Source organism: Diadema setosum, chromosome 22, assembly GCF_964275005.1.
Source record: "Diadema setosum chromosome 22, eeDiaSeto1, whole genome shotgun sequence".
NCBI classification, from domain to species: Eukaryota; Metazoa; Echinodermata; class Echinoidea; order Diadematoida; family Diadematidae; genus Diadema; species Diadema setosum.
In genome coordinates, this window is record NC_092706.1 from 27,134,415 (window position 1) to 27,161,668 (window position 27,254).

At 38.5% G+C, this 27,254-nt stretch overlaps 2 protein-coding genes across 2 annotated transcripts; one reads left to right on the forward strand and one right to left on the reverse strand.

The window, feature by feature from the left end:
* Positions 1-1,043: 1,043 nt before the first annotated feature.
* LOC140245344 (uncharacterized) lies at positions 1,044-18,488 on the reverse strand. Its single transcript, XM_072324923.1, has 9 exons — positions 18,114-18,488; positions 16,297-16,552; positions 15,578-15,721; positions 14,336-14,407; positions 9,259-9,385; positions 8,591-8,724; positions 2,851-3,074; positions 2,300-2,446; positions 1,044-1,753 (listed from the first exon to the last, which is right to left on the reverse strand). Exons 1-9 carry the CDS (start codon positions 18,309-18,311, stop codon positions 1,583-1,585), a joined length of 1,473 nt encoding a protein of 490 aa, XP_072181024.1. The 5' UTR covers positions 18,312-18,488; the 3' UTR covers positions 1,044-1,582.
* A 734-nt stretch (positions 18,489-19,222) lies between these two features.
* On the forward strand, positions 19,223-26,753 carry LOC140245409 (syntaxin-17-like). Its single transcript, XM_072324986.1, has 7 exons — positions 19,223-19,325; positions 20,212-20,392; positions 21,163-21,228; positions 22,223-22,463; positions 23,197-23,420; positions 24,623-24,709; positions 26,378-26,753. Exons 2-7 carry the CDS (start codon positions 20,234-20,236, stop codon positions 26,624-26,626), a joined length of 1,026 nt encoding a protein of 341 aa, XP_072181087.1. The 5' UTR covers positions 19,223-19,325; positions 20,212-20,233; the 3' UTR covers positions 26,627-26,753.
* The last annotated feature ends 501 nt before the right edge of the window (positions 26,754-27,254 follow it).

Here is a 27,254-nt window from a genome sequence, read left to right on the forward strand (position 1 = left end):
TTGTGTTGGTCAGCACTCAGTGACGGTGTTTCCACTGGATAACAAATTCAGTTCATTATAATTTCACGTTAACAATATCAGTTACTACACGACTACAGTTCTGTAATGACATGTTTCTATGTCAATGATTTTGATTTAAGTTACCTCCGAACATCGTATCGGACAGACAGAGAAGAAGAAGTCCTTTTAAAATCGGACGCACAAGACATTATGTTTGAAAGCTGTCCACCACAAAGTGATTGGTTGCTATGGCAATTATATTGACAGAGACAATGACGTAGTCACCTAAATAAAACTCGCCAGTTTGCACACAGAAATATCATAAAAGTGAATTTCAGCTGATTATGCAATAACGGCAACTCCCTTTTACCTCAGAATCATCTTTGCTGGTTTATTTCCAGCTTGATACAGGTTGTATCGTTTGGTGTGAATTATGTAACCCACTCTCTTTTCTTTATTTAAAGAAAGAAGGTGGCTTATACGCAAAGGCCAGGGCCCCATTTCATGAATAATATTAGGATATAGCAACTCTCGCTGGAATGACACTTCCCATAGCAACATCCACTCAGAAAGCTAGATTCTTGTCGTTACCATTCCAGCAAGAATTCCTATCGTATCAACTTTTTATGAAACGGGGTCTCGGAGAAGACATGCGACATGATGACGTCATAATTTCCATCAATTCGTACTATGTGGCTGCTATTTGTTACGACTGATTTCACTCTTCCATGAAAACATTTGAAACTTCGAAAAGTTCGGTAATTTTATTTCAGTCCAATTACCACAAACCAGCCTGAGTTATCTGCGCGGCCTTTTGTGTGTGTGTGTGTGTGTGTGTGTTTGCGTCAAGGACTTCGGACATAATCTTATGAGTTTCTGCTGTATCAGTCAGCACTTAAAGTACTGAAAGTATTTCAATTCATGAGAGCGAACTTGAGCATGGTATCAAATTATACTTTGAATATACTTATATTCTGATGAGTATTACATAAGGTGAAGTCTACACCAAACAACTTGGGCATTGAACAGTTTTTGTAATTTTCTCAGACTTTTATTGTTTGCATGAAGTAACGTATGCAGTGCGTCCAACGTGTAGATTTATAACAGCTCATTTCAGTATCTTACTTGGGGTTATTTTTTATACTGCCATTAATTTCAAGAGAACAAGCAGACGAACTGCGTAACACATCTTCTAATGCATTTGTGCATAATATATCATTATGAGGATGCTTCTACTGTTCCCTCACGCTTCTGCCTTTTGAAATTACCAACTGATGGGATCTTGTTATTTCGTTTTATTGAAATGACTTCATGTTTCAAAATGATTTTCTGGCGCTTTATGTTCGCATTACAAAACGATTCTGATTTCTTAACGTACTGTAGCTGAATATCATTAAAATGCATTGTGCATTTAAATACGGATTTCATTACCACGGTTAAAAATTGATACAAGAAACCATGGTCTTAGGTTCATCACTGTATTGCCCCCAATACTTATGACATATGTATGTAAACGATTATATTTTAATGATTGAGAGCCAAAAAGATGCACAAGATTCTTGGCTCGGGTGGGGCAAAGAACCTAAGCAATGTAGCGCTGTCCCGCTCTGCTGTACGAGTGAAACACGGGCTTGAATCGCATCCGTTGGGCCGGTGTCATCCGGTGACATTTTAGGGTCTTCCAGTAGCTCCTGTTGTCCTCCCTCCGACTGATAACCAGGTCCCGATGGTATTCCATAGTGGCGTCCTGAATCTGCCCAAAGAGGATGTGTATAGCATGGAAGCATCGAGGAATAATTTTTCAGATAAAATAGAAGGAAAACGAATGATACCTTTCTTTGAATCCGGTGTTTCGCCACAGAATCTCTTTAATAGTGTTAGTAATCCTTCACCAATGACTTAAAAAGTATTAGGTATTAGACCTATATAGCATTTCTGGTTCTACGTGCAATAAAAGGTACTGGATTTTTCTCCGGATACTTTATATTAAAAGTGGGATATCATAAGCAGAAAACCACAGCGAACCATCATATCTTTTTCTAACCGGGGGAGAATTTTAAGTAACGGCCACGAAACAACTCACACGAAGTTACTGAAACGAAAAGAAAAAAAAAAATACCCACAAATTGAACAAACAAACAAGCAAACAAAAAACAACAATTTTTTAAAATCAGTAAGCCACTTGACTGTCTAGTAATGATTTATCACGTACCAGTAAATTTACTCATTCTCTGTCTCCTTTTTATCACGCACAAAAAAAAAGAGATTATGCGAATATAAAATGTAGTTATATACTCACCCCTTTCCGAATTTTCATTAAATCGTCCATAGTGTACGTGGTGTTGACTTTAGGGAGTCTGTCAGCTATACTCTTGACGCGGCATTTGACCCAGCCCAGACGGGGAACCGTTGGCGCTTTTTCTCTCTTCTTGTCCGTTTCTTTCACCTGCAAATCGATTACAAAATTAACAATTACCAACATGAAATCTCTTCATTTATCTTTTTTTTTTATGGGCAGAATGGGAATATGACTAAAAGACCTGTTGAAACTGATTTTGTAAACTAAGCCTTTGTCACTTGTCTGTGGCGTGTGTGTGTGTGTGTGTGTGTGTATGTGTGTATGTAAAAGTGTAGTACTTTGTCATTTGTAGAGGGATATGGTACGTGTATAATGGTTGAATCTAGTGGTCAGAAACTTAATGTTCGACTTGCTGACCTTTATTGGTCTCAACTCCTGACAATGTTACTACACACAGGTAAATGGCGCTATAAAAATGTTGTGTGGATATCATCGTCATCATCAACTCTTATGCAACAGGGCCCTGGGTGTGCACGGATTATTCCACCCACCTCTGCTAACGCGCCATTCTCTTTCTTAACCTCTTCGGGCTTCTTGGTTTCATCCTCCTCGCGGAAGTGAACCCGTATGCGGATCTTTCCCGTCAGCCTTGGCCGGACTTCCGTTATCGCATCCTCCACCACCGCTTTCTTCTGCTTCTTCTTCTTGCGGGACGTGCGTTGTGGGGTGAGCATGATGCGGAGAGGTTCCGCGTAAGGCGATTTGTAATCGTAACCTGTGCATGGATCACGTTCGTTTAGGGAAAATCAAGGGTTAATATCCCCGTCTGTCGTTCTGGGAGACACCATGACCATTTCTTGTGCTGACTATTTCGTCTTCATTTCTCAGCTTTTATGTATTTCATTGATTGATTGATTTTATTTTTTTGATTTACTTTTGTTTTGTTTTTGTTTTTGATTATACTTGAGTGGAAATAAGGAATAGTAACAAATTGATACATAATGTGCACAGGAGGGAGCATGTTTAATCGACCCACATGATTAATAATTTTACTTAACTTGTTAAATAGGTGTTCAATATGAACATACCATATGATCTTATCATCTACAATGACTCCTATATATTTTCACCTGAAGTAATTGGTTTAATTCCTCTAAGTTTAACGTTCGGATGTCGTAGCCTTTCAAGCATAATTAGGTGATCCGAGTATCCTCTCGGATCACCTTCTGTATCTGTACTGATTCTTTAATCTTCTTCTTCTTCTTTATTAGGTGATCCGAGTATCCTCTCGGATCACCTATTGTATCTGTACGGATTCTTTCTTCTTCTTCTTCTTTATTTCTTTCTCCTCAAAACTTGTGCAGAGGTTAACTCAAAAAGTCCCCCTCCTATCACTTTCAAACTTATACCATATATGTATCATGTCCTAAGGACGACAGATCTAGTGTATCAATGTGATCAGTCAACCGTGACGTCATTATGACGTCATTATCTGAAATCACGTTTACATTAATATCTCATTAATGGAATGGAATTTTTCAATGAAATTAGAATATCATATAGTTCAAGTCAAGTTCTATTGATATATTTCATAAAATTTAGTCACGTTCATAGTAAACGAGCGCGTACGCGCGCGTTGAAATTTAAACATGCTCTAATCAACCTTAAAATTGTTTTGCACACGTTTCAGATCATTTACAGCATTTCAAAAAAAATCGACGGACGCGTATGCGCGCGCGCATATACGCACGCACAGCTCATATGCAATAGAGATTTCCCGTTTTATCACACGGAATATATTTTTAAAATGTCAAGGAATATTTATACCAAGTTTCAAGTCAATCCGACTCAATATGACGTCAAACGGGCCCGTCAAAGTTGAAATTCCGCGCGCGCGTCAATGGCGATATACAGTGCAAGTATGCCCCAAAAACCGCCAATTTTAAATCGGATTTTACTCGTCAGGATGGACGGTGACCCCCCATTTTCTTTACATATTCTGAAAGCTGATGAATTGCACATGTCATTTCATGGGCTGGCTGTGCTGACAAAATGATTAAAAGATATCAGATTTCTTAATAAAGTAAAAAAAGTAAATTTTCAAAATGACGTCATCAAATTTCAAGTTTACTCGAGCGTATCTCACTTATCCTTTGTCAATTTTCACCTAAATTTCAATATGTTGTAGCTTATGAAATGCTCTTTCATTAATCAAATTACACAATTTTGATAAGATGACGACATCACCTCGAAAAAATGGATTGAAGGTAACCTTGTCAAATTTGACCAGTTTACGTGTTATCTCTATGGGAGTGCAATTTCTATGGAAATGAAAATTGACATGACTATCTTTATCGAGCACTAGCTCGCTTATGCTTCGATGAATTTCTCTAAGATTTTAATATGTTGTAGCTGAGACATAGGGCTATCGGAAGTGCGCCCTTTATTTTTTCATACGTTATCGGAATCACGTCAAAAAACTTGGTTGAAATTAAAGCTTATCTTCGATGTATTTTCATATTTCTTTCTTTCTTCAACTTTCTGTGCAAAAAATCAAGAAAAACATACCCTATCACCACCATATTTTGCATATGTTTAGTTCATGTCACGAACATTATTTCACAAAATAACAACTACTTGATCAGACGCCATCTTGGGTATGTAAATTAGGGTCAAAGGTCATAAATGTTTCATCCTTTATCTTGGTAAATATATGTCCTATCTTTCTCATATTTTGCACACGTAAAGACCATGTTACAAGGATCATTTCACAAAATAACTACTAATTGCTCAGATGACATCTTGGGTGTGCAAAGTGGGGTCAAAGGTCATATGTACTTCTTTCTCAATCTTCGCTTTTACGTGTTATCTCTATGGCAGGGAGTTTTTCTAGATGTGAAAATTGACATGACTATCTTTATCAAGCACTATCTTACTTATGCTTGGGTGAATTTCTCTCAGATTTTAATATGTTGTAGTTGAGACTTTGCACTATCAGGACTCGAATCATTGATTTAAAAAAAAAAAATATCGGATCACCTTAATTTGTCAGTGATGACAAATTACAATCTCTAGTTTGTTTCTTTATTTCTCCTCAAAAGTTGTGCAGAGGTTAGCTCAGAAAGTCCTCTGCCTATCAATTTCAAAATCATACCATGTATGTATCATGCCACAAAGATGACTGATCTAATGTATCATAGTGATCAGTCGACCGTGACGTCACGATGACGTCATTATATGAAAACACATTTTCATTCATATCTCATTAATGGAATGGAAATTTTCAATGAAATTTACGTCACATATATTTCAAGTCAAGCGCATTCTACTCATATTATCAAAATTCATATTTATTATTAAAACGTGCGCGTACGCGCGCGTTGAAATATTTGTATGCTCCAATCGAGCTCAAAATCTTTTTGCACACGTTTCAGACCATTTGGAGCATTTTTTGAAAAATTGAAAAAATCGGACGGACGCGTACGCGCGCGCACATATACGCACGCACAGCTCATATGCAATGAAAATTTCCCGTTTTTTCACTTTGATCGGATGTCTGAAATGTCAAGGAATATTTCTACCAAGTTTCAAGTCAATCCCACTCAAAATGACGTCATACGGGTCCGTCAAAGTTGAAATTCCGCGCGCGCGTCAATGGCGATATACAGTGCAACAATGCCAAAAAACTTCCAATTTTAAATCCGATTTTACTCGTCAGGATGGACGGTGACCCCCCCATTTTCTTTACATATTCTGAAAGCTGATGAGTTGTACATGTCATTTCATGGGTTGGCAATGCTGAAAAAATGATTAAAAGGTATCAAATTTCTTAATAAAGTAAAAAAAGTAAATTTTCAAAATGACGTCATCAAATTTCAAGTTCATTCAAGCATATCTCACTTATTCTTTAGTTGATTTTCGTCCAAATTTCAATATGTTGTAGCTTATTAAATGGTCTTTCAGATATATAATAACAACAATTTGATTGGATGACGGCATCACCTCGTAAAAAGGGATTAAATGTAACATTGTTAAATTTGACCAGTTTACGTGTTATCTCTATGGGAGTGCAGTTTTTCTGGAAATGAAAACTGACATGACTATCTTTATCGAGCACTAGCTCACTTATGCTTCGGTGAATTTCTCCCATATTTTAGTATGTTGTAGCTGAGACTTTGGGCTATCGTTAATGTGCCCTTCGTTTTTTTCATACGGAGTCGGCATCATGCCCAAAAAAATGGTTGAAATTAAAGCTTATCTTCCATTTTTTTTCATATTCCTTTCTTTCTGCAACTTTCTTTGCAATAACTCAAGAAAAACAAGCTCTATCAGCCCAATATTTTGCACATGTTTAGTTTATGTCACGTACATTATTTCATAAAATAACAACTACTTGATCGGGCACCTTCTTGGGTATGTAAATCAGGGTCAAAGGTCAAATATGTTTCATCCTGTATCTTGGTGAATACATGTCTTATCTTTCCCATATTTTGCATACGTAAAGACCATGTTACAAGAATCATTTCACAAAATAACCACTTTTTGCTCAGACGCCATCTTGTCTGTGCAAAGTAGGGTCAAAGGTCATATGTACTTCTTTCTTTATCTTCATTATGACGTGTTATCTCTATGGGAGGGAATTTTTCTAGATGTGAAAATTGACATGATTGTCTTTATCTACGACTAGCTCACTTACCCTTCGGTGAATTTCTTCCAGATTTTAGTATGTTGTAGCCAATTTAATACTCTTTAAGTTCTATTCCATCAAAGATTTAATCGGATGATGTCTTCACCTCGTGAAAATGGATATAATGTAACCTTGTCAAATTTAACCAGTTTACGTGTTATCTCTACGGGAGGGAATTTTTCTGGAAATGAAAATTGACATGGCGGTCTTTATCGAGCACTAGTTCACTTACTCTTCGGTGAATTTCTCCCAGATTTTAATATGTTGTAGCTGAGACTAAGGGCTATCGTCACTGTTCTCTCCAATTTTTCATACGACGCCGAGATAACGTCAAAAAACTTGGTTGAAATCAAACTAAGTAACTTATCTTCGATGTATTGAGATATTTCTTTCTTTCTGCAACTTTCTTTGCAATAACTCGAGAAAAACAGCCCCTTTCATCCCCATATTTTGCACATGTTTAGTTCATGTCACGTACATTATTTCATAAAATAACAACTACTTGATCAGACACCATCTTGGGTTTGTAAATTAGGGTCAAAGGTCATAAATGTTTCAACCTGTATCTTGGTGAATACATGTCCTATCTTTCCCATATTTTGCACACGTAAAGACCATGTTACAAGAATCATTTCACAAAATAACCACTTTTTGCTCAGATGCCATCTTGGCTGTGCAAAGTTGGGTCAATGGTCAAAATACTTCATTCTGTATCTTCGTTATAGTGTATACAGAATTTGGTACCAAAGATGGCAGACCTGACTCTCTTTTCTAAATGAGAATCCAAACATCACACGGCCAATGTCTCTAAACACAGATGAAACGTATATGGTCATGTCTATTGCGATCAGGACTCGAATCATTGATTAAAAAAAAATCGGATCACCTAATTTGTCAGTCTTGACAAATTCCAAGTCTAGTTATTATTTGTATCAAATAACATACAAACAGTTTCATCTTAATCATTTTTTTTTTTAATTATCGTCAGCCATGCATGTTTAAAACATTTGAACTCTTTAAATGCAAAACATTTTCCACATCTTTCGGGTTTTTATGTGAGCAAGAGATGACCGCTGACCAGTATCCGTACATGATTGTTTCCGCCATTTTCTTTTGCCATGATCATGCGTAGACAAAGCTATCAAAGTTCCTTTTCAAAATAGGTGAACTTAACTACTTTGTAATAATCACACAATGTCATATAAACATGATAAACACTACCAAAGGTTTTCCGGCTATGTATAGAAGTTTATTGATAACTCGTGTAGAAAGAATGATAGTTCCTTGCTCAGCAGTGCCGCCGCTCACATACAAAAACGTATAATTATGCAACAGTGTACAAATCCCGTTCTCTTCTATAATCAGACGGCATGGCAACAGTCATATTTTTCCCCAATACACGAAAATGTAAAAACTCGTCAAATAAAACTAAGGGACCTCTTATCTTAGTAGACAAGAAACAATGATGATGAAGTTGAAGAGCAATGATCTTCTCGCTCTATTTCATGTAACCATGGTAACACTGGAAGCGGAAGGTTCGGAGAAAGCAATTTTGTCGAAAGTCGTCAAAACTTCCACAAAATCTGTCATTGTTATCTTCTTACCTTCGTTGCTTGCCTGGAGGCGGTCGAGATGCTGAACCAACTGCTTCTCGGTCAACCCGATTAGTCTTGCTCCAGCCGCATAGTGCATGACAACGTGGGGAGCCTGCGCCCGCTTGTACTTGGTGTTGAAGTATCTGTTCAACGCAGAGAAACGACACCGAGAAGTAATTAACATCATATGTCACAGGGAGTGGTAAACTTTTATGTGTGTGTGTGTGTGTGTGTGTGGGGGGGGGGGGGGTGTTTGGTCAAAGGTTACGACTCCCTCCCCCCCCCCCTTCCCTGGGATTGGAAAAATCTCTGGACCCGTATCCTCGAAGATCATGGATTTTATGTTTTATACATACTGCATATATTACATTACATTATATATATATATATATATATATATATATTTTTTTTTTTTTTTTTTGGGGGGGGGGGATGTTGGTTGGTGGATTACCAAAGAATTTGGGTGTTGAAAGAAGAGAACAGTACAACATTAGACAAAGTCAAAATACATTACATACACGATGATAACATCACAGCATTATCAAAATTAATGCTTTATAGAGGACCTTCACAGAGCTTTTCCACGTCATATACTAATCTCTTTCCCAAATCAGGGAGGTGTCCCTTCCACACCTCCGTGGCAAAGTCATACGATAGTCAGAAGACGAGCAATATACCGTTCTAATACATCCATCTGCTTCAGGGCCGATGTCTTCATGAACTTGGTGAGGGCGTCGAAGAGCACAGTCTCCCGTCCGCCTGGCGTCTCCTCCTCTCCAGCCGCGTGTTCGTCATGACTCGCAGCTTTACACACAAGGAAGAGTGAGAGAAGATTTGAGTTTCCCTCTCTACAATTGTTCATAGTGACTCGTGGTTTCACATTTAAGATAGTCAGTCTTGAGTTTACCACTCTACAATATTGAAGGTGACTCGTGGCTTCACATTTAAGATAGTCAGACTTCAGTTTACCACTCCGTACAATTTTTCGTGGTGACACGTGGTTCATGTTGATAGTCAGACTTGAGTTTACCACTCTACAATTGTTCATGGTGACTCGTGGTTTCACATTCAAGATAGCCAGACCTGAGTTTACCACTCTACAATTGTTCATGGTGACTCGTGGTTTCGCATTTAAGATAGTCAGACTTGAGTTTACCACTCTACAATAATTGTTCATGGTGACTCGTGGTTTCACATTCAAGATAGTCATCAGACCTGAGTTTACCACTCTACTATTGTTCATGGTGACTCGTGGTTTCGCATTTAAGATAGTCAGACTTGAGTTTACCACTCTTCAATAATTGTTCATGGTGACTCGTGGTTTCACATTCAAGATAGTCATCAGACCTGAGTTTACCACTGTACAATTGTTCATGGTGATTCGTGGTTTCACATCCAAGATAGTCAGACCCGAGTTTACCACTCTACAATTGTTCATGGTAACTCGTGGTTTCGCATGTAAGATAGTCAGACTTGAGTTCACCACTCTACAATTGTTCATGGTGACTCGTGATTTCACATTTAAGATAGTGAGACCTGAGTTTACCACTCTACAATTGTTCATGGTGACTCGTGGTTTCGCATTTAAGATAGTCAGACCTGAGTTTACCACTCTACAGTTGTTCATGGTGACTCGTGGTTTCGCATTTAAGATAACCAGACTTGAGTTTACCACTCCGCACAATTTTTCGTGGTGACACGTGGTTCACATTGATAGTCAGTCTTGAGTTTACCACTCTACAATTGTTCATGGTGACCCGTGGTTTCACATCCAAGATAGTCAGACCCGAGTTTACCACTCTACAATTGTTCATGGTAACTCGTGGTTTCGCATGTAAGATAGTCAGACTTGAGTTCACCACTCTACAATTGTTCATGGTGACTCGTGGTTTCACATTCAAGATAGTGAGACCTGAGTTTACCACTCTACAATTGTTCATGGTGACTCGTGGTTTCGCATTTAAGATAGTCAGACCTGAGTTTACCACTCTACAATTGTTCATAGTGACTCGTGGTTTCACATTCAAGATAGTGAGACCTGAGTTTACCACTCTACAATTGTTCATGGTGACTCGTGGTTTCGCATTTTAGATAGCCAGACTTGAGTTTACCACTCCGTACAATTTTTCGTGGTGACACGTGGTTCACATTGATAGTCAGACTTGAGTTTACCACTCTACAATTGTTCATGGTGACTCGTGGTTTCACATTCAAGATAATCAAACTTGGGTTTACCACTCTACAATTGTTCATGGTGACTCGTGGTTTCACATTCAAGATAGTCAGACTTGAGTTTACCACTCTGTACAATGTTTCGTAGTGACACGTGGTTCCACTTTCAGGATAGTCAGACTTGAGTTTGCCACTTACATTGTTCATGGTGACTCCAGTCGTAGCTTCACAATAAAGATAGTCAGACTTGAGTTAACTACTCTACGATTGTTGCAAATCGTATCTTCATATCCGAGAAAGCAAGAGAGTAGTAAATGATTGAGGTTACTGTACTCTAGGATTATCCACGGCAACTCGTTTCTTCACATCCGACAAAGTGAAAGTGTCAGACGGCCTGAGTTCACGATTGTTCATTGAAAAATCGTATCTTCATAATTCATAGGACCTATGCGAAAAAGTGAGAGGTTGTACAGGACTGAGGTTACTACTCTTGGATTGTCCACGTCAACTCGATCGTTTCTTCACATCCGAGAACGTGAGAGAGCCAGACCCGATTTCACTACTCTACGATTGTTCATTGTGAATCGTATCTTCACATCCGAGAAAGTGGGAGGTACTATAGTATATGATTGAGGTTACTCTAGGATTGTCCACGGCAACTAATTTCTTCACATCTGAGAAAGCGAGAGAGTCATACCAGAGTTCACTACTCTGCGACTGTCCATTGCAGTTCGTATCATACATCCGAGAAAATAAAAGAGCCAGAGTATAGTTCAGTACTCTACAGTTGCTCATGTTAAAAACTCTTATATTCACGTCAGAAAAAAAAAAAAACCAAAACAAATGAGAGAGTCGGATTAAAGGGATGGTTTGGTATTAGTTGAGATGAGGATTCAGCATGTAACTTTTTGCGAAATACTTTAAAACCACTTCATGAAATGTTAAAGGGCATACATTATTCTAAGGGGAATTCAAAATTTATTTGATGAAAATCGGTTTTGAAATGGCTGAGATATCCAAAACATAAAGTAAAACCAACCTATCCTAACAACAAGTGGGTCCCACCTTTTCTTAGGATCGCTTTTTGTGTGGATATCTCAGTCATTTCTAAACAAATTTCCAAAAAATAAACGGTGAATTAATCTTAGAATTATATGCTTTTTCATATTTCGTAACAGGCTCTCATTATCTCAAAAAAAGTTGAAAACCAGAAGCGGCAGCACAGGTGTGTGTGTGTGTGTGTGTGTGTGTGTAAGAGAGAGAGAGAGAGAGTCAGATACGGCTTAGTTACATCTTACTCCACACACAAGAGAGGAAAAACTCATTAATACTTGAGTTTAGTCATTTCAGTGTCAAGACATAATTCGTATATATCAAAAGCGAGAGGAACATAGTCACATGTTACTATTACTATTACTATTAGCATTACTTGTACTATTTTGATAGACAATGCCTAATTACATGACTCGCAGCTTCGCACTCGTCAAAGAGCAAGTGTAAGATGTGATGGACACATTACACTACGTGCTCGTGTTCGTCACAGCACACTACACGTGTTCGTCACAACCGCAAGGTTAACAGAAGGAAAATAAAACTCCTAAATGAATTCACACCGCATACCACGTGTTTGTCAGTGTTCTTTGTGGCCTTCCAGCTTGTCATACGAAACGAAACAAAACAAAAACAAACTGTAACTACTTCGTTAAATTACACTTGGAAAGGTCGCCACGACTATAATATTGGAAAATTGAGTCGGGAATCCAATCTCATGCGGAATCAAATTAACATGATACACCATCATGAACAATATAAAGTAAAGCTAGCACAGAAGTCGGCTTGGCATCCATCTCCACGTGCATTTCAAACGTGCCAACAATGTAATCATATTCGTGTAATTTTTTTTTTTTCGTTTTGTCATGAATGCCGATGAGATCAATATCATTGTTCTCACATCCTGATCAGAAAAGGCTTAATTTAACTATCAATTGAAAAGCCCAGTCCTTGTGCGACTGCTCAAAATTGATATGTTTATGGTAAAGCAAAAAAAAAAAAAAAATATATATATATATATATATATATATATATTTTTCACTCCTCCAGAAGACAATTATGCTTTCCCAGTTTTCCTTTAGAAAATCATAATGAGGAAATCGAAAGGGATACCACATTAAGCCTTTTAGGGGTTTATATTGATTAAAAGTTGTCCTGAAACAATTAGAATCATATCCATGGAACTAGTGCTGTAATTTTTATGATGTATAAGCTTCGCTCCTTCATCCCCCAAAACAATGCCTCTGTCTTGTCGTACTACGACTATTGCATCTTTTCTGGCCTGGGACTAGCCAACGACAATTAGACCGTTGAACGATCCTTAAAAAGAAAGCCATTCGCCACTGTACAAATTCCCTCAATCTTGCCAACACTCTTCCATCACCTGAGGAATCGCAAACGTTAAATCTTCTGGACAAAAACAAAAAACAAAAAACAAAACAAAACAAAATATCAAGTCCAACTCGATTAAGCACAAAGGGGCTAAATTGTGGAATTTTATCAAGCAAGAATCTGAATAAAACAATAAATATTTTATCAACAAACAAGCAGCATATTTTAAAGCGTTGTTTACTATACATGCTATATACTTATCAATCATAAAGAAATTGTGCAATATAAGAATAATCATACAAACTTTGTACAATTATCCTGTATGCTTGTCTGTTTTTGTTTTGTTCAGTTTTGTCCTCTTCAAATTTTAGTGGGTTTTTTGGCTTATATTGAAATTAATGTATTTTTGGTAGTTATCTGCATTTAGTTGTTTTCTATGTAAGCCTATATTTTGACATGAATACTGTATGTTAATTTAAAACTCTGAGTTCATGTCAATTTCAAAACCACAGCAGGCTGTTGCGTGATTCCCTTCTTACACATCTCTGTGAATATTTTGAATTTGATTTTACGAAATGAATAAAGTGATTGATTGATTGATTGATTGATTGATTGATTGATTGATTGATTGAAATAATTGAACATTTACGTATAGTAGAAATGCAGACTAATGACAATTTAGCACAAAACAGTTCGGGTGTTAACCGTCATAATGATTACGCAGAAGTTAGAAAGTTTGTGAGAGGCGACACAAAACCAGTGATCACAGTGTGCTACTCTACTAAGCTTATTAAATCTTAGTATCCGAAACAGATCCAGCCCGATCCTCAACAGACAAAGATACCCTGTTACGAATTATCGACATATAGCCATGAATTCAATTTTGATAGATGTGAAGAGTAAAATTTATATTACAACGTCATCTCACTAAAAATAGTATAAGCTTCTTCACCATCAGCATGAAAAGACCTCTTATTAATCACGAACATCATTTATGTAGTTAATTTTGTTGTCCTATTCCTGAACAGTTACGGGAAAACAAGGCTGGTTGAAATTCAACCATGAAAATTACAGTTATAGCATATACGTAAAAGCTGATAATGAATCATCGCATGGTTGCTATTATGATGCACCTGTTACGTTACCATGGGAACGGGTGTTTTAGGTTTGCTAAGGTATAGTAGCTTTCGGAGGACTTACCAAACGTCTCCAAGAACTTCTCTGTGCTGGTCATCAGCTGGAGGAATTCCTCGAAGTCGATTTCTCCACTTCCTGGTAAAGGACGAAAGTATCATAGATGATCTCAAGGGATTATTTGTTTGAAAGTTTGCTCTGACTGCTCACTATTTCACTTGCCAGGGAATTTCATTTATGAGTATTTTGATTCATAACGGTCGAAACATTTCGATTTACAAGAACTTCGGTACAGAGCGGAAGATCTAACTTTTGTTGTAGGTTCTTCGTGTGCCCTGCGACGTATCATTCAACTTTGATTATGCATGACGGTTATTACAGCAAAAGACTAAAACTAGCCGTTATTTTCTAAAATAACTCCTCGTTATACCAAATGTCTTGAAAAGGATGATGCAAAGCCGACAGCAAAGTGTTAGCATGGAGTGACAGTCGTGAGCAAAACCTAGGTCGTACGTTGATGATAAAATTGTATTTATGTATAACGAAACCATATTTCTGCATTGATACATAGTCTCGTAAATTCCAAAAACAAGGGACCGCTTTTGAACACAGGATTGCCTTTGAAAATTCGATGGATTAGTACTTAAATTCAAAAGGACTCGGCAAGTATTACGATGATAAAATTAAGATATATTTAGTATGTTGTATGTCGTAAGTATGTTATAGTCATTCGAACTCACAAAATATGGACAACCATAAAAATTGCATGATTGCTATATCCACGGAGCAAGTTAAAGAATTCTTTGTTGCACCTCTGTTGTGCATTCTTGTATGTTCTGTTGTCTTACTGATATTTTAGTCTTGTCTCAGTCGTTCCTTTCAGTGGCTTTATTGTGTGTGTATGTGTGTCTGTTTGTCTGTCGTATCAGTGGGCTTCCGTATACCTTTTCCCTTTTTCTGTGCATCAACTCATTTTTTTTTTTGTGTGCTTATTTGTTGATGTTCTTTACCAGTCCAAATCGGACCTGTGGGGCCCACATTCTGCAAGCATTGTCTTTTTAGAAAGTCCCCCCATTTTCACCTATTGTTTATTTTATTTCCATCGCTTAAGTTTACATGACAATGTAGACCCTATAATTACCATTGTTCCCACAATTATTGTATACTCTTTACATTTCGCATTGCATTTTGCATAATGGACACCTTGTTCTCTGTTACCAAAGAAAGTGAAATGTATGTTCTTGTCGAAAAAATAAATTTTGAATTTGAAGTTGAATTGAATCTCTCACTGATCGAACTCGTGCTCACCGTCCTTGTCGATGGTTTCGAGGACGTCGCGGATGTCCTGTGACGGGAGGTGGATGTCCACGGAGCTGAGTGCGGACTGTAGCTCGTCGGCGTCGATGGTGCCGCCACCGTTGCTGTCGAACAGGTCGAACACTTCCTGGAAGGCTGTCAGTATATAATGCAGTACAATACAATGAAACTGTTACACAATCTACTGTTAACCATGCACCCATTCTCCCTCTGATGTGGTTATATAAAGGCAAGGAAAAAAGAACAGTTCGTTTGGTTTTATTTCTCTATCTTTTTCTCCTAAGGCATATAAGTTGACTAAATCAACACAAATTGGTACAGGGCGAGTATAAAACAAAAAATAGCCATACAAATCAAGATAGGAATTGTTGATTTTGTAACAACACTGTCTAACAAGTATATGAAAAGGCAACATTGTATAATGCACATACTGTAATCATACGTTAAAAAAGGAGAAATCAATAGAGAAGACCGTCAATCATTTATAAGCAGAACTTGACGTATATAGATTAGGCCTTCATACATGGACTCTTCTGCCTCATGCAGTTGAGGCGGAAGGGGAAGTCAAAATGGATTTCGGAAACAGTCATTTCTGTTGTAAAATGAAGAACATTAAGAAGAAGAAGATTGTAAGAAGAAGAAAGTAATCGTTTCGACTAGGAATTACGAAGAGCTCAATCTCTATACAAGCTGCAGTTTGCCTTACTGACCTTCGACCTGCTCCTTGGTGAGCGCTGGTTCCGGTTCCGGTGGCTTCGGCTTTCTCTTCATGCTTTGGCTGTCGCCGACCATTCGACTACTGCGTCGGTTATAGGGGCCGTCCCCGGGAAAGTTGCTACCCCGTCGCGCAAAGTCCGGTAACATACTTCCGCGTCGAGCACCTCCGTAGTCGGTGAGGATGCTGCCGCGTCGTGGGTAACTGTCGTGGACCGTACTGCTGCGCCGCATCGGAATCTCGTGGTAAGACTGCACAGAAGAAAGACAAGATTATGATTTCACCTCACTCGCTCCAACCCTTAACAACAACAATAACAACAACAACAACAACAACAACAACAACTACTACTACTACTACTACTACTACTACTACTACTACTACTACTACTACTACTACTACTACTACTACAGGCGGAAAATATATTTCCGCCTATACATTTCATTACATTCCAAATCTTTTCAGTCACTGATGATAGTAAAAGGTTTGGACAAAATAACCAGAAGTATACCATAGGTATCTTGGTGTAAATCTACAGTTAGCTTCAACAGTCGCGTGTACTGAGTAATTCAACAATGTGATTTTTTTTTTCCAAAAGGAAAAATTTCGGCACTTCATAGTTTAGTTCATTGAACTAGGGTATGACGGCACATGTATTTCATCATTCATTATCAACAATAACGCATCTAGTGTGTTGATCTCAAAACAGTCATTATGTACACTGGCCTTACATAATTGATTTATGAGGCAGGGCCAGTTTAGCGAGCAAACAAAATTAGTTCTTGAAAACATTACTTTGTATTTTTTTCCCCTTTAGAATAATTCGGCAAATCAGCATTGGTATCTCTGATAAAATCATCACAATTTCATTTTGTGTGAATGTCACCTTCTCTAGCACTCATTATCATGGCGACATCACTCATGATACTGATGGCGTGTAGAATGATATAATAAATTATCACTATAATCACATCATCACCAATGTAGTGTATCGTGGTCATGATGGTCTTGGAAAAACCACTCCGTGTGTAAAACATAAGCACTTTGTAAGAAATTAGTGCGTATAATTCTTGCGAGCATAGCATAACGATTGTAATTATATTAAATTTGAATTTGAATTCAATTGAATATATTTTTCATATTTCACGATATTATAATGTAATAAACATGACTAACACAACAGCATATCTAACCAGACATTCTTTGAAGTGACACACGTGACAAAACCTGACTTTATTTAGTTTGTGATTTCTACACTGGTTCTCTGACATTCAATTTCCGTACAAACATTTTAGAACTATTTTGAAGCACTTATCTGGGTTTTTGTTTCAAATGGTAAATGTTGCCGTTTAAACCCAGTTGACAGTGCTTATCAAACGATGATGATATGAAGAGTTTGTTCGCAAAAACCGATAAGTCCATTTTTGCCAAATGGAGATATTTGCGATTAAAGGTCAAGAAAAATAAAGAGAATAATAAGAAAATTTTTGCTTCTTTTGACCATAACTTCAAAAATGTACCTTTATACGTAGTGACCAATATATCATTTAGAAGGTATTATTTTGTACTTTATGACAGGGACCGTACTTCAAAATCTTCAAAAATGGACTTATCGGTTTTTGCGAACAAACTCTTCATATGTATACACCTGTCGGTTGTATAAAAGTTTTTCTGTTATAAAAAAAAAAAAAAAAATCTTTGATTGTAAACACTGCCATCATACAGTCCAAACTTATGGTGCCAAAAGGACCTTATCATCATCCAAGATTGCAAGAAATAAAGTCATCGTGATAACCAAAACATTATACTCACTACATTTGGAGGGGTGGTACTCTTGACTCGACGCTGTGCTATGTCTTCTCTTTGTGGTCTAGTTCTCAACTTCCCCGAACTTTTGGCCTTGGGCATTGCGCCATTCGCAGTCGACTTCTCCTTGCCCGTCGAGTTCTTAATCGTTTCCATGTCACTGCGATGAAGGTATATCGCCCCTCTGCGATTCGTTCCAGACATAATGTAATATGTTCACTTTTTGCGTCTGTATATCAATTAAAAAACAGTAAGACCACAAATGATGTATGGTCTATATTTTTGTTACCTTATGGGTGTCATTTTTGGCTGAATTATCTCGGTGTTATGTACATGATTTCTTTATCTGCTACCCAGCTTGCCAAGTTATTCGTGGCTGTATGATAGCATCCCTTATGTTTACACTTCCCCTTATGAACGCAATACAAAAGCGGCAAGACGTTGCGCAGATGACCCTTACCTAGATATGCAAATAAGCATGATGTCATAATAACGCGCATCACTATGTGCGCGCTCCTTGTGCTTTGCCATACGGTGATTCTAACAATACGAGTTTAATTCTTACCAACTTTTCGTTATTTCTCTGTTGCTGATGCAGGAAATATAATCAGATTTTTTTTCGTAAAATCCGCATTTTTTACATATGATATTCGTTTATTTCATCATTTCAGTGAAAGCAAGCTCATGTGGTGTCCAGAAGTATATTATCAAACAGGCTACTCAGTTAACGAGAGCCTCGCAACCACACTCCTATCAGGTACCATATTTTTTTTTCCGTCAAATTTTCTATGTGCTTGTAAATATCTGTAAATAAATTGTATTATAATATAAATAGCACCAGTCTGCAAGAATCTTTAACAGTCTATGAAGGAGGCAGACTTAATAGTCAGAAGAAGAAGAAATAATTCCCGTTACCCGACAACAGCGGGCAGCAGATAATTCTTGGTGTCGGGTAAAATGTCAATGAACATTACTGATGCAACACGGGATTTCCCATACTGTGTAATACTCGGTAGTACGTGTACTGTACGTGTAGGTTGTTGGTAAACAATGTAGAAGGCAAATGGCGTATGGACTGGAGACACGGGCTCGGCCTTCGTAGCAGCAGCATTGTTTTAGGTGTTAATACACCGTTACACGATTTGAATGTGCGGTAGACTAGGCTAGGATGGATAAACAGTTATTCACAGACTCTTCTTGTGACTGCAAGGTTTTATGGTAAGTCTTTCTAATAATGAACTGCAGTACACTCATGATGTGTATCGTCAATCGCGTTTACGCCGGTACGGTCCATACGGATTGCCGGTCATTTTTGATCGGGCATTTCGGCTGTGCTGTGGCCGCGGCCGTGGGGTTGATGGTCGCCGAATGGTCGATATCGTTACGTAGCAATGCCCTCTGCTGTGCAGTGCACAATGCATATCGCACGATATAAAGTAAACGTATAAACGTATAAACTTCACATTTGAACTAGTAGAATGTAAGCAATCGTATGAGCCGAAACAGAAAGAAAGGTATCTTGCCCATATAAGGCCCATGCACGATTGTGTCACTCATGACTCTCTCACACACACAAGAGTTTCGTTTCATGTCCTATCCAAGCCTCATTGGTCCAAGGGATGTAATGTTTTGCCTCTCACAGAAAACACAACATGAGTACAAATAATTATACACAGCCCTGTCGCTGTACACATTAAAGTGAGCATCTGGTCGGGTTAGAGTACAAGCAGCATTAGACACAGTAGGCCCTAAGACTCAAATCTGAATGTATTTGATCCCAATTACTTGTAGGCCTAGGCTAATTTACCACCTAAAACCCTCTAGCAGGTGCCTAACCCGCCTCACAACCTTTCTGTTGGTCCTGTGTGTGAGAGAGTCACAACCCACACATGGGGAATAGCCTACCTTATCATTTCATCTCAGTATCCTGCAAAATCTTTTACATCGCTTTGCCATTAGTGATCACTTGACTTACAATTCATAAAATAGTTTAGCTACAATACATGCAATGAATACAGCAATTTCCTGTTCCATTCCTTAATTATACATTGAATGTATATTGGTATCTTCTTTTTGCAAGTGCTCTTATTTTGTTGTCTTCAAGGAAATCAAAGGCTTGCTGAGGCATGGCAGATTTTGGTGAGACTCCTACAAGTGTGCCCGACCCCGATGACATGATGAAGCAGCCGATTAAAAAGCTGGAACCAGCTATCAACCGATACACCAAGATTGTCATTCCACTGGATCTTGACAGGCTCAGCAACCACTGTAGGAATATTCAGAAGGTACAGTTGTACCAACCTTTACATCACTCCATTCTTTCAAAACAAAAACACACAAGCAAACACATAGCAGAGTCATTGTGCCAATCAAAGTAAACATCTAGTCAATACCTTACACTGACCAGAGAACGTAGCATCAATACATTTCCAAAAGAAGCATTTTTCCATGGCATTCTGACCTGCTTTGCAAGTAGGCAGAGAAGGACTCCACTGCACCTAGTATTAGAATTACCTCCGCCAAGGAAGGAGGTTATGTTTTCATCGACATTGGTTTGTTCGTTTGTTTGCTGTGTGCAAGATAACTAAAAGTTGGGAACAGGTTTGAATGAAGCTTACAGGAAACGTTGATAATGAAATACTTAACAGATGATTAAATTTTGGTAGTGATCCAGGAATTTTTATGGATTTTTGAAGAATTCTTATCTTTTTTTCAGATAAGGTCAATGATTTAGGGAGTTCAAGCTGCACGTATTTGAGTTTTGCATACTCGCTCTAAAGCATGTGTTCTGCTCGGGTGAGGCACCTCACAGCTGGAAGCTGATGAGATAAAGAAAACGCTTCTGTATTGGGAAATTGGACAATTTTTAGCATGTGATGAGCATGGATAGAAATAAGCTGACTGGCGGATGTCTGCACGCTCAGAGTGCTTTCTAGTTTATTTATATATTTGTCTAACTTTGTATTTGTTTTGGTGTGAATTTCTTCACGATAGTGTCTTTTCCCTTTTACCAATGTTCATGCTGATTTTTGACCTGTTTCTTTACCCCCAAAAGTTGCAGCAACAACAACAATGGGATAAGCTGAGAGCAGAGCAGATAAATGCCAGGAGGACAGTGCAAGTAAGTGAATTAAGGCCAGTAATCTTTTTGGTGACTCGATATGAGTATCATACCACAAATATTCCATATTGGTGTGAAAACTGTGTGATATTTAAAATGCCATTCGTTACGTTAAAAGAAATCTAGATGGAAGAAAAGGGGAAAAATACAAATGCTTGTATGTCATAGACTTCGGATCTGTTGCAGCAAGTAGACAATATCAAGATTTTATCATCTTTGATGCAAAGCAAGGATCAAAGTTTGTCTGCCTCTTTGTTTCTCTGTTTCATCTCTTGGGCTATGATGTTGGACTGTTGCATCATTCTCCAAAATTAGGTTTAGTTTAAGAGCACATCACAGGGCATTTGAACCTAATAAGTGCAAAAAGCAATGCTTAGCATGTGACAGTTACACCTAGGACAGCTATTAGCTCATTTAGGGTAACAGGAGCTCCTATACCCAAGCTAGACATATGTGAACATTAATATTTTTTCTTAAAGGTTTTTCAATCAAATTTCGTTGCTTTTTAAGACTAGATGTGCAATATGCAGTTCTGTTTGGTTCATTTCAGTTCAATATGATTCACAAATACAGAACCAGATCAATCAGCCACATGAATACATAAATGGTAATCAAGGGGAATGTTCAATGCATGCACTGTAAAGGCAGAAATTTTTGTGGTACATTGATTTTTGTGTATTTGGTGCAACTTCTGTCTTGCGCAAATTCTAAAATCAGCGAAAATATCTTCACAATTTTCTCTGCACATTGTGAATGGGTTGACAATTGTGCAACGTGTATTCAAGGACCCACGAATATGTTTCTGAGCAGCTCAGCACGAAAAATTAATCATGTAAAAATATCAATGTTTACAGTATACAGTGATCAACAGACTAATGATCCCATAGTGCATGTGAAAATTTCTTGAAAATGTGGATGGTCTGTGAAAGTTCACCTTCACTTTGTGGTATTAGTATAAAGTTGCAATAAGATTTTTGTGTCGCTGTTGTCGCAGCAACTGAAGGCCAATGTCCGCGAGATGGAGAAAGTGCGACTCCAGGTGTGCGAGGCGGACCTGGAGGAGTTCGACGGCCAGATGGCGCCGGTCAAGGACGACGTCATCCATGCCGTGGTGGAGGTCATTGAACTATGTGGTGTGGAGAGCTCACCGCTGGACCCGCCTCTCATGTCCCAGTCCCTCCTGAATGCCGACGAGAAGACGAGGTCAAGATTTCATCTCAACAGCTCCAATGAAGGTATAGTATTATCGTGCCATACGAGTGGGTAACTAGAGAGGGTTTGTGGGTGCATTTATAACTCTGTGCTCTTGGATAGCTACCACATTGTATTATTCTTCAGCTGATGGTGCTAAAATACAGGTTCTGTGTTGTCATACATGTATGTCAATTATGTCAATTCAATTATTTGTATTTAGTTGTAATTTTCATTACTGATTTTGATCATGGTCAGTATAATACTGTCTTACGTGTTTACATATTTTTTTTTCTCGATCTTTGTGCAGCTGACTGATCAGTTGTATGTCACTGCCTGTCAAGCTAACTTTTGGCAAAAACTGTCCAATGCATGAAATCCGAGGAAGTCATTACACAAAAGAAGAAATGATTGGCAGGCCAGATGAGTGTCCTCATAATGTGTCTTCCCAGCAGTGAGTTGAGGTTACCTAAGGCAAGGAAGAATGTTGGTTTGAAGCATTCCGCAGGATGACAGTGGGTTTCATATTTACTTTCCTCTCCCTCGAAAGCCTCATGTTACAGTGGACCCCTGTCATAACAAAGTCCCCGGATCCGGAATTTTACTTTCGTTATATCGAAATTTTGTTACAGCCTAACAAATAAGCAATAAAAAACATGGAGCAGATAATGTCCTGGCCTGAATTTTTACTTTGTTGTAACCAAAATTTCATTATAAACATGTTCGTCATAACAGGAGTGCACTATACTAAGTAATATTTTTCTTTCATCTCAACAGGAAAGAGCCCTCTCTTGTCCGGCAACACCAGTGAGGACATCTCGGACCATGTGTCTCACAACGAGAGTGAGCATCAAGATGGTGGGGCTCTCCAGCAGCAGGCCCAACAGACAGTGGATGAGGAGGACTCCTCCTCCCAAGAGGCCCAGGAGTCTTGGGTCTACCTCAAGGAAGAGCTAGTCCAACTCAACAGCCTCACCCACGAGTTTGCTGCCCAGGTCAAGGTGGGTTCTTCTTCTTCTTCTTCCGTGAGAGAGTGATCACAATCAACTTGCTGATTATTCTATCACTTTTGGGGAGGTCGAAGTTGTATGAGTCTTCGAAGGGTTCAAATAGTTGCAGAAATAATCATCATCCAAATAAGTAAATAAATGAATAATCAATAAATTGCCAAGTCCAAAAATACCAATAATAGTGATGATGATAATGAAAATGAAAAATGGGCGCTAAGCAACTATTTCTGGGCTGAGGCTCGTGACACAAATGTTTCGATGGTATTGACCTCGACCACCTCCTGGGGTAATCTGTTCCAGTCTTTGATGACTCTTGGTAAGACGGAGTTTTGGTGATGGAGAGTTCTTCTGGGTTAAATAAAACCTTACCCATACATCGTCAAATTGTCGCCCCAAAAATAGGCAATCTTTGAAACAAACAAACTATACAGTTGGAAGGGATACAGCTAAGTTAATACTGTGAGTAAGTGTGTTGGTATGTGTAGTTCAAGTTTATTCACAGCAGATCCAGGGGCCTGATGTATTATTTATTTATTTATTTATTTATTTATTTATTTATTTATTTATTTATTTATTTATTTATTTATTTATTTATTTATTTATTTATTTATTTATTTATTTATTTATTTATTATTTTTTTTGGGGGGAGGGTGAGGTGGATCAAAGACCAAATTTCACATTTTCATCTCCTCTTAAAGGGAATGGCTAGTAACTGATCAGTGGGAATCAGTGGGAATGCTGGGGGATGATTGTTCCAATTCTTGTGGGATTCATTTAAGAGTACATTATATATTTATTGTTGTGTGAAAATTATTTGCTTCAGAACGGTCTCATATTCAAGTAATGTGCAGTTTAATGCCCCATCACTGTACAGGCATGCTAACCTGGAAACATTAAACTGCACATATACTTGTCTTTCACAAATTCAGAAACAGACACACAAAAATGTTAATTCTGATAATGACATGAAAGCAATATGCATGCATATAATGTTCATTTCTCCATCCATTGCTGCACTCCATAATTATAAAAACCATTAGTGAAACAGTGGAAGTCGAATTTGCAAAACATTAGACTTGCTAAATATATGGCAAATACAGTAGGAGTATTTGGTGATTTCACACGCATTCATAGCTTTGGGCAGAGCCCCTAGAGCAATACTAACGACTTTTTACATTTTCTCTTTCCTTCAGTCACAGCAAGGGACCTTGGACCACATCCAGAACAACATTGAGGTTGCCAACATGAATGTGGCTGCAGGAGTGAGGAATCTACTACAGGTAAATTTGAATCCATCGGAGAAAAAAAAATATTTCCCCTTTCAAGGAATTGATTAATTGAATGCATGTAACATGTGTGACAGTGAAAAAGCTAGTTGTCAAATTTGAGTTCAGCTTAACTCTGTATGTGCCATGGTGGAAACCCCCTGTGTGCCACGTTATTCTGAGACACGAACGTAGTCATTCTTTGAGAGAGAATTCTGTTTTTCAAATTTGTATAACTTCTACAAATTTCTGTTAAGATGGGCATAATAGTAAGCAAAGTTAAAGATGAATGCCAAGCTTTGTTTCGATATAAATTGTATGATGAATCTATTTTCAATTTTTCTTTTGAATGACCAATTGCTACATTACTGTAAAGGCATTACTTTCCACATAAAACCGTGACGGAAACTTAGAATATACGAGCAAATCTAGTTGGGAACACCCCTTCATAGTCAATCACCACATAGAACGCAAGCCGTATATGAGAGGAACAAAAGCACGAGAAACGCTTCCATTGTGCCGCGGGATTAGCAGTGATTAGCGATTTATCGATCGGTTTTGGCGGCTTTGTTTGTTGAGCAGAATATGCGAAGTTGGCACGCCGTCGACTGAGTCGGACGTGCGAACGTGGCACATAAAGAGTTAAAATGCAAAATGAACAAAGCAAAAAACATAAATCTTCAGTTGCTGGATATAAAACTAAGTTATCAACTGCTAGTCGTTGGTAGTTAATGCTACCCAGTACTTCTTGTTACAAAATTTCAGGAGCATTAATGTCATTATGAAAGATATGGAAGGCAGGGGGGGGGGGGGGGGGTTGGGAAGGTCCAAATGGGGGCCTGAATTGTACATTTTCATCTTCTTCCTGAAAACCTCATGATGGATTTTCGTCAAACTTGGCAGGTAGCATCCCTAGGGGGTCAGGATCTCAATTTATCAAAATGGACACCATGCCCCACCCAGAGGGCCCCAGGGGCCCCTAATCCCCCCAAATTAAGGAATCTTAAAAAAATTGGGCCCTTATTGTACATTTTCATCTTCTACTTGAGAATGCCTGGTCAAATTTTAGTGGAGCTGTGAATAATTTAGATTAGTGACTGTGTGAAAGGTGAACTTTCGATACTCAGGTGAGCGCTAGACCCGCGGGTCTTTTTTTTTTTTTTTTTATTCTATGTACATTTGGCAGACAAATGTATTTTCTCTTTCCTGTAGTGTTGTAAGCAGAAAAATGTAGTTGAAGACTGTACGGTGACCTTGAATATCTGGCCATCTTTTGTTCGGACTTCTCTATCATCCAGACTTGTTCACACAGTGAAGACGCAAAAAAAGTATTTTCAATATCAATAAAAACTCCCCCAAAACTCACACAATCTACCTACAATATTTCAAAAAGAAACTTATGTTATGAATTTTTGCATTAAATGTAACGACTATGATTTGGAGTGAGCTATAGCATAGATTACACCACTGTTGCCGTGCACACTACCTGTCTAACTACCACTGAGTCGGCAGCTACATGTACATGTACATGTACATAAACTTTGTTCCTCCCATATCTGGCCAAATTGCTTTTCCGGAAGGGCCCCAGTCACGATATGGTTGGATAACAGAGGTTGGACTGTCTATGAAATGAAAAAGAATGAAAAGAACTTTTGCATTTTTTTTTTACTTTTCCAATTTCAGGCATCCCGTCTCAAGACAGCGATGCTTCCACTGGGAGGGGCGCTCTTGGGGGGAATCGTCGGCGGTCCTGTCGGATTGGTTGCGGGTGTCAAGGTGGGTGCGGCAGCAGCACTCGGGGGTGGTGCCATAGGCTTCCTCAGCGGCCGCGCCATCAAGAAACGCAAGGACCAAAAGATCCAGATGGAGATGTCGGTCCTAACGAACGGTTCGACGACGGACAGTCTCGTTGAATCGAGAAAGGACAAGTGACCGGGTGTAGGAGCGAACAATTACTGACAGGACCCTGAATTGTCGCAGGATTTTTGCCGCGAGATGATGCATCTGCCGGCAAGTCAGCATGGAAAATGGATGGATGCTATGGAGCATAACAGTGACCGTGCAATCTAACTTTTCGTTTTTGTTACATCAGGCAAAAGGATATAGTCCTACAGACAGAATGGAGAGAAAGAGAGAGAGAGAAATAAATTCTCGTCACATTCTTCGCTGCTATTGGAAATTTCATACTAAGGCATGGTTATTGCCTTGTATCACTCACAGGTAAAAGATCAGAGCAGCGATACTCCAGTCAAGTTGTAGCCAGGAATAACGGTGAGACCAAACTCGGCCCAGTGCAGTAGAAGATCCACATGGGGCAATGTATGCCCCTCTTCTGCATCCAGTCTGGCCCCATGAATATATATCATGAACAATGTTCGTCCGACCATATGGCGCCAAGTTAATTGCAGTGAATTGCGATTCAAGGGAAGGAAATTAAGTGCATGACGTTAAAGGACCTACGTTGTGCAAAATGCATGTTGACCTGTGTTGATTCATGATACCCTCAACATCACTTACATGTATGTGGCAAAACGTCCATTTATTTTATAATAATTTTCCT